An 8,786-nucleotide genomic window follows, 5' to 3' on the forward strand; every position below is an offset into this window, starting at 1 on the left:
AAAAAAAAAAAAAAAGGATGATTGCGATTGTTGCAATTGTAAAGATAGAGGTTTTGTAGCAAAAAGAGGGGAGTGGTTGATCTTGCAGTCCAAAAGCAGAGGACCCTGGGACCATCAAGGGAGAAGAGAGGGAGTGGAATGTTGGACCCTATTCAGAGATGTGGCAATGTCAGAGATGGGAGGCAGAGATGATGACATAGAGAGATGGGGCAGCTGGGGACTCAAAACTCATGGAGGGTGAAGGGCTGTGTGCTGGCGGTGGGGGTAGAGGGGTAGGCTTTCGGCTTTCAGAGTATGCCCTTTGGGTGTTTGAATGACTGTATATTCTTGAGTGTTTTGGTGTACATTCCAAAAAAAACAAACAAACAAACAAACAGAGGGAATAGAGCAAATACTGTTGAACGACGATGCATGGAGGGGATTGTAATCATCGCAATGAAACAGAATATGACAGGATGAGTATAAAACTGATGTTCTCGCCTGTAAACTGTCACTTAATTCACAATAAAAACAAAAAAAATAGGGGGTAAAGTTGTGAGCAAATGAGCTGGAAACTGGAGCAGAGCAATGCCTAAAACAAAGGAACTTTTTTCTTCAAGCTCATCTGACAGTGAAGTAAACAAAAAGTTAAAGAGTTGAAACAAAACACTGGTGAAACTTCAAGAACCTTATCATCTTCTAAGCAGAGCAGCAGCAGCAGAGATAACATGTTTTCAATTGGGAAAATGAGGTATGTCAATGTCCAGGACTTTAAAGTGGAAGTCTGAATGGATATTAGAGAATACTGGATGGATCAGGAAGGTGAAATGAAACCAGAAAGAAAAGGTACTTCTTTAAATCTGGAGCACTGAAGTCAGCTGAAGATTTCTGTCACTGATGATGGAGTAAGAAAACTATAAAATGAGAGTGATATCAAACCTGTACTGTTCTAATCATTTTAATCTGTCTATTTACATTGCTTTTGTTTTCTTACCGTTGTTTTCCAAGCTATTTGTATATTTAGATTGCAGAACAATTTGTAAGATACTTTATCTTTAATGTGCACTATTAAAAATGTTCTGAGTGAAGATAATTGTCAACTTTGTTAACTTTGCTTATGCCCACCAACCTATTGTAAAATAAAGTCAAGTAATACAATCTTAACTGCTTTGGCCTTTTTTGATTAGAAGAGTTGGTACTATTTAAGGCCTAAAATCACAGTTGCTAGACCTTTCAGTTTCGACTTCTATGTGAAGTATCTGTGTTGTACTAAACTTATAAACTCTTGATTTGGGAAATCCTTAGTCATCTGTTCTCTCCTAACCAAATGCCTAGACTTGTTTGACTTTTCTATTGCAATGATATTCCTTCACCTCTTTTTTCTTTGTAACTTCATTTTCATTATTAATCTATCTTTTCATATTCAGCTTTTACTCCTGAGTATATTAATAGGGGAGCAGTTTGCAAATGTCAATGAAACTGTCAAAATGTTAGTTATCACAGTAAGGCACTTGAAATTAAAATCTTATGTGGGAACTGCAATTACTAACTCTACTGTTATTTCATACTAGGAAATATGTAGTTTGATAACCAACATAGCTTGTATGAAAACTCTGAGCAAGTGTATTTCATTATAAGGGTTCTGTGTAGATGTTATCTTATTGTTCAGTCTACAGAAAATCAGGATGTAGAGGTCTAATTTGCTTTCACTTATTAAACATGTTTGCCATAGGATGATGTCTATACATTGAGATATTGTTTAATTAGTCTAGGATTTTTTTTTAATGTAAAAGCTTAAATAAAAAGGTGGGGATTATAAAGGCATGAAGTGGTTAGATTAGAAGCTGTCATGAGTATGCTAGTTTCAAAGCTATGGGGGTAAGGTAGACTCTCCATTGAGAAGTTTTTCTATTTTCCAGATGAATCCGATGAAAGGGATGGGCGATGATGGCGATAGAATTTAATGATTTAATTCTGAGTAACTGTCAGCAGGATTAATTGTGGTTGTCACAACAGTAATTGTAGAAGACGTATAACTAAAAGGGGGAAGTAGTTAATCTTTCATTTCAGGAACATGATCCCACAATCATCAAGAAGGAAGTGCATGAGTGGAGCCTGAGATCCCTACTTAAAAAAGTGGAGACAGTGGAAAAAGTGGTGGCATGGAGAGACAAATCAGCTATGGCTCCAGGCCTATGAACTGAGTAAGGCTGTGTGTGTGCAGACAGGAGGCTAGCTTGCAGAATGTGCCCTTTGGACATTTAAATGAATGAATATATGAATATATATATATATATATAATTATTTTTTAATGTGTACATCAAATATTTTTGCTTTGCTCATTTGTGAAATAGATGTAAATGGGGAACCACAGGGAGGAAGGAAGATAACTGCTGTTGCAGGGAGGAGATTATAATCATTGAAGTAAAAAGAAAGTTCATACTTGCACACAATACACTGTCTATGAAGTTGGAGAGCAGTGAACATGACAATAACAGAGTAGTTTCTTGGTGGTGCTTTAACAAGGCGACGGAACTTATCTCCATTCATTCTTATTACAGGTCTTTTATTGGTCCATTCCATCAGCTGGCTAACTTTTTCAGATAACACCATCTAAAATGAAAACAAAAGGAGCACAGCATACTGTTAATACACTCACTTAGCATTTAAACTTCCTTTTAAATAAATGTAAAATAGTTCCTGGAGGTTCCCCAATCTCCAGGCAAGTCTCCTGTCCAAAGTCACTCAGTTTTATTTGCTCCGTGGGCTAGGAAGTCCAACTTTGTGTATCACGTTCTGGCTCTTGGTTCTTTGGCTGCTCCTCTGCTACTCTTCTGGTGGCACAGCTTTCTGTCCCTGGGTCACGAAGGTTCAATGTGCAGGATCTAAAGGACGCACTCCACTCCTGGATTATCTTTTTTCATAGTAGTAAGTGATATTCCCTTCTCCTACTTCTGAGATGACTCATTTTAAACCCAGCAGGATGGTAACATTGACCAAATAGCCTCGTTTGATTTCTAAATGTTTACAATCACAATCTTGTTAACAAAAACTTAAAAGTGAAAGATATAATTTTCCTCCACCTTCTCTTATCCAGATCTATCAGGTAAAAGTCTTTTAGTAGGAGTTTACAAAATTAAAGGCTAGAAGAAACATTAAATAATATACTACACCGCAATACGTAAGTTTACAAACAAGTATATCAGAGATACACAGGAAATATAACATATATATACATATTATATATATACACACACATATTGTAGCATGAGCTCTGGTAGCATAGTGGTTATGAATCGGGCTGCTAACATCAGGGTCAGCAGTTTGAAACTACCAGCTGTTCCATGGGAGAAAGATGAGGCTTTCTATTCCGGGAAAGATTTACAGCCTTGGAAACTCTGTGTATGGTCACTATGAGTCAGAACTGACTCCATGGCACATAACAACAACAGATATATATATATACATATATATATATATCTGTTGTTGTTGTCAGGTGCCATTGAGTCGGTACCAACTCATAGCGACCCTATGTACAACAGAATGAAAGACTGTCCGGTCATGGGCCAACCTCACAATTGTAGCCACACATGAGCCCACTGATGCTGCCACTTTGCCAATCCATCTCAAAAGGGTCTACCTCTTTTTCTCCGACCTTCCACCTTACCAAACATGATATCCTTCTCCAGTGACTGGTCCCTCCTGACAATATGTCCAAAATATGAGAGACGAAGTTTGGCCATCCTGGCCTCCAAGGAGCACTCTGGCTGTACTTCTTCCAACATAGATCTGTTGATTCTTTTGGCAGCCCGTGCACTTTCAATATTCTCCTCCAGCACCATAAGTCAAAAGCATCAATTCTTCTACAGTCTTCCTTATTCACTGTCCAGCTTTCACATGCATATGAGGTTACTGAAAATACCATAGCTTAGGTCAGGCGCACATTAGTCCTCAAGCTGACATATTTGCTCTTCAACACTTTAAAAAGGTCTTGTGCAGCAGATCTGCCTAATGGAATACGTCACTGGATTGCTTGACTGCTGCTTCCTTGAGTGTAGATAGTTGATCCAAAAAGAATGAAATCCTTGACAACTTCAATCTTTTCTCCATTGATAAGAATGTTGTTTATTGGTCCAGTGGTGAGGATTTTATTTACATTGAGATGCAATCCATGCCAAAGGCTATGCTCTTTGATCTTTATCAGTAAGTATTTTAAGTCCTCTTCACTTTCAGCAAGCAAGGTTGTTATCATCTGCATATCGCAGGTTAATGAGTCTTCCTCCAATCCTGATGCCATGTTTTCTTCATATAACCCACCTTCTTGGATTATTTGTTCAGCATCCAGGTTGAGTAAGTATGGTGAAAGAATACAACCCTGTTGCACACCTTTCTTAATTTGAAACCATTCATTGTTCCCATGTTTCTGTTCAAACAATTGCCTCTTGGTCCAGGTACAGATTCCTCAAGAGTACAATTAAGTGTTCCAGAATACTCATACTTCACAATGCTGTCCATAGCTTGTAATGATCCACACAATTGAAAGTCTTTGAGTAGTCAATAAAGCACAGGTATACATCTTTCTGGTTTTCTCTGCTTTCCAAGATACATATACAAAATTTGGCAGCTGACAAAATAATATTAATTCTTAAAATTAAATTCTTCCATAATGAGATTTGAGTCCTGATGTAGCACTGTAGGATAAGAACTAGACTACTAACCTCAAGGTCAGTAGTACAAACTCACCAGCCGCTCTTGGAAACTCTATACAAGGTTGTTAAGACTCAGAACCAACTTGATGCTACATGCAACAACATAATGATATTTAATCAGATATTATACTTTGATGTGAACTTTGATTAATAAAGTAATATATTATCAAAGAAACTTTCATTTGCCAAAGATTCTAAAGAATGCTGAATTAAAACAGTTGTTGTTATTAAGTGCCGTCAAGTCGATTTTGACCCACAGCGACCCTGTATAGTGTTTCCAAGGAGCAGCTGGTGAGCTTGAACTGCCAAACTTGCAGTTCGAAAGACTTTGCACTCTGGTGCATTAACCCATAGCGCCACACCAGGACTCCGTTAAAACAACAGATGAGTTTTATATAAGTTTTTGCTACTTTTAAAAGAAAAGATGGAGTTCTAGTGTGATGTTGTTGTTGTTTAGTGCCGTCGAGTTGGTTCTGACCCATAGCGACCCTGGAGAGGGTTTCTAAGGAGCGACTGGTGAGCTTGAACCACCAACCTTGGTGTTCAAACTGACTTTGCATACTCCTCTGGTTAAGAGGGATAGAAAAATTTATAAATTGAAAGTAGTGATGGGTTGCACAACATGATGAATATAATTAATGTAAATGAATTATACTTGTAAAAATGTTGAAATGATAAAAGTATTGTTATATGGTAGTGGTGGTTATGTGCCATGGAGTCGGTTCCAACTCAAAGCGACCCTGTACAGGGTTTCTGAGGCTGTAAATCTTTAAGGGAGCAGAAAGCTTCATCGTTCTCCCATGGAGCAGCTTGTAGTTTCAAACTGCTGACCTTGCAGTTTGCAGCCTGATTCGTAAGCACTACGCTACCAGAGTGCCTTATACTTATTCTAATAATAAATGGCTAAAAAGAAACTCATAGCAACCCTGTATAGGATTTCCAAGGAGCGGCAGGAGGGTTTGAATTGCAGACCTTGTAGCTGAAACTGACCTTGTGGTCCAGTGCATTATCCTGTAGCACCACAAAAAAGAAACTAGAAGTATTAAAATAATCTTGAAAACAATTGAGAAGAATCACTCTACTCAGTTTTAAGGCTTACTGTATATTTTTAAGTTCTTTTTGCTTTTTTAACTTTTTATTGTGAATTAAGTGAAGTTTTACAGGGAAGAATAGAAGTTTTACATTCAACAAATCATATAATTTGTTTCGTCTCAATAACTGCAACACTCTCCACGCAATAACAGTTATCCTACTTCCTCCCTGTGACTCCTATTTCCATTCCAAACTCTTGGCCATCTCTTCTCAATTTTGTCCTTAGGTAAATTTTGCCCTTTTGATCTTTAGTGACTGATCACTCCATGGTGAGTATACCTTACTATTGTTGTTGTACCCCCTAAATATCTAACTATTGCTTGGCTAAAATGATTTTTATTATTATTTTTAAGACAACAGTAATCAAGACATTGTAGTAATTAGAGAAGATACAGACATATAGATCAATGGAACAGGATAGACAGCCCAGAAATAGACCCACACAAGTATGACCAACTGATTTTTGACAAAGGTGCAAGTGTAATTTAAAGAATGAGGGTACTACTGTAACTGCTTTAAAAAAAAGATACACATACTAAAAGGAAAAAAAAAATTCTTTGTGGGAGGGAAGGGGTGGTAGAAAACAGGGTAGGAGGCAGACACATCATAGTTTGGGTGTTGGGGAGGACAATAAACAAGAAGGGGGAGGGGGATAGAAGAACAAAGTAGATGGGAGAACACTTACACCGGTTTGCATAGGCTAAATGGGACAGAGTTAAATATTGATGTATGCTCATCCTTGGAACAATAGAGCTTTGTGATACAAGGATCAAGGTATAGTCTGAATGGGTAAAAGATGGGAAATAATGTTAAGATGCTTGACTGTCTTATGAATATTGGTATCTGCTGCCTACTATTGTAAAATACACACGTGAGTTGGACAGAAAGGGATACTGGGAAACATGATTATAGAAAGCTAATAAGCCCATCTTCAGCCTATAACTGACTGCAATATCTAAAAGGGGTGCTAGAACTTGCCCAGTGAAAGAGGCTTTTTGCAGAGCATTTAGAGTGTATAAGACCTTAGGTGGAATCCTGATCCCCATCTAGAACCTTCTGAGGTGGGACGATAGCATTTGAAAGGAAAAGCAGACAAGCCTAGCGCAGCTAGAGGAACAGAAGATGCTTCTCAATAGAAAGACCTGTAGGAAAAGTCAAAAACAAAAACAGCAGTCTGACTGGCTACTACAAGAACAAGCAAGTCATTGGCCGGGAAGCCATCAAAGCAAGCAATCAAGTCCCTTCATGACAAACCCCTCCAAGACTGAAACTCAAAGGGATCACATGAGAAGGCATAAAGGCTTGCTGGTGGTGACCATGCTGGTCTACTGGTGAGTGGAAGTGGGGGAAAGGCAGCAATGAAGATATGGTCTGAGTTTGATCATGTTCCATAGGCTCCCTTAGACCTGGAAATGAGAGAGAGAAGAAAAAAGGCTGGTTGATCTGAAGCATGGTGAGACTGGGGACTCTGGGCCCATGGACAAGGACCTAGCCTAGCATCCAGCTTATATGAAGTGAGAGGAGATGCACAACAATGCCCAAACTTACAGATGATACCCATTTGACCTAGCTTCAATGATTTGAAGATAAGAACTTGACTAGAGGAAGACAAAAAAATTTTGATAAAGCAAACAAGTGTAAATTGCTACAATCTGATGAATTTCAGCTATACTTATGGGCAGTAGAGCACAGGGTAGGGGATAGACACACGACAGTTTGGGTATTGGGGGGCAATACACAAAGAAGGGGGAGGAGGGTGAAAGAACTGGAGAACATTTAGGCAGGTTTACGTGGGCTAAATGGGACACAGATAAATAGTGATGTATGCTCAACCTTGGAACAATAGGGCTCTGTGATACAGGGATTGAAGCATAGTCTGAATGGGTAAAAAACAGGAAATAATGTTAAAATGCTTAACTACTACTGTAAAATAGACATAAGAGGGGGAGATAAAGGAATAGTCAAAAACATGGTTATAGAAAGCTTGTAAGCCCACCTTCAACCTATAACTGATTGGAATACCTAAAAGGAGTGCTAGAACTTGCCCAGTGAAAGAGGCTTCTTGCAGAGTCTTTGTATTGTATAAGACCTTAGGGGGAATCCTGATCTCCATCCAGAATCTTCTGAGGTGGGAGATTTCCACTTGAAAAGACAAGCAGACCAGCCTGGAGCAGCTAGAGGAACAGAAGATACTTCACGAAAGAAGACCAGCAGAAAAAAATTTAAACAATAAGGACAGTCCGACTGACTACTACAAGAACATGCAAATTTTCCTCAGGGGAACCATCAAGGCAAGCAATCAAGTCCCTTCAGAGCAAACCCCCTTCCAAGACTGAAATTCAAAGGGAACACATGAGCAGACATGGACTCTTGCTGGTGACCTCACTGGTCTACTGATGAGTGGAAGTAAGGGAAAGGCAGCAATGAAAATGTGAGCTGAGTCTGAACACACTACACAGACTCCTGCCAACCTGGAATATGGTGAGACCTGGTTGGCCGGCAGTATGGTGAGACCTGGGGACTCCTGAGGCTACAACTCAGAGTGATGGGTCTACAGATAAGAAGTGTGGGGAGATGCACAAGATGCACAAGAACGCCCATGCTTACAGATACTGCGCATTTGGCCTAGCTTCAATAGCTAGATGATAAGAACTCAACTAGAGGAAAATTGAAAAAAAGATTTTTTTTATTTATAAAGAAAACAAAACCAAGAGCCTACATCACGCTCAATGGAGAAAAACTGAAAGCCTTCCATCTGCAAACAGGAACCAGACAAGGGTGCCCTTTATCACCGCCCCTATTTAATATTGTGCTGGAAGTTTTAGCCAGAGGTATGGAGCCGCAGCGAGACGTGTAGAGTGGAGCTCCAACAACAACACGGAATATTGGGCCACAAGGCTGTTTAACTGCAAGTTGCGGAAAGCCTCATCTCTCTCACGTAGAGGGCCTGGAGGATTTGAGCTGCTGACCACAAGGTTCACAACCAGGTTTTTGTTTGTTTGTTTG

The 8,786-nt window shown here is 39.2% G+C and overlaps 1 protein-coding gene and 1 pseudogene across 1 annotated transcript in view; one reads left to right on the forward strand and one right to left on the reverse strand.

Moving 5' to 3' along the window:
* The window catches only part of LOC102834519 (magnesium transporter protein 1-like), a 128,072-nt gene that overhangs the window by 69,832 nt on the left and 49,454 nt on the right, over nucleotides 1–8,786 (reverse strand). Inside the window, exon 2 of the mRNA XM_006873738.1 lies at nucleotides 2,423–2,592. Within this exon, the coding sequence (XP_006873800.1) occupies nucleotides 2,423–2,592 (170 nt within the window). The remainder of the gene's footprint in view (nucleotides 1–2,422; nucleotides 2,593–8,786) is intronic.
* Nucleotides 568–899, forward strand: LOC102834125 (annotated as a pseudogene).

The sequence above is a fragment of the Chrysochloris asiatica genome, unplaced genomic scaffold (assembly GCF_000296735.1).
Source record: "Chrysochloris asiatica unplaced genomic scaffold, ChrAsi1.0 scaffold00252, whole genome shotgun sequence".
Taxonomy (NCBI): domain Eukaryota; kingdom Metazoa; phylum Chordata; class Mammalia; order Afrosoricida; family Chrysochloridae; genus Chrysochloris; species Chrysochloris asiatica.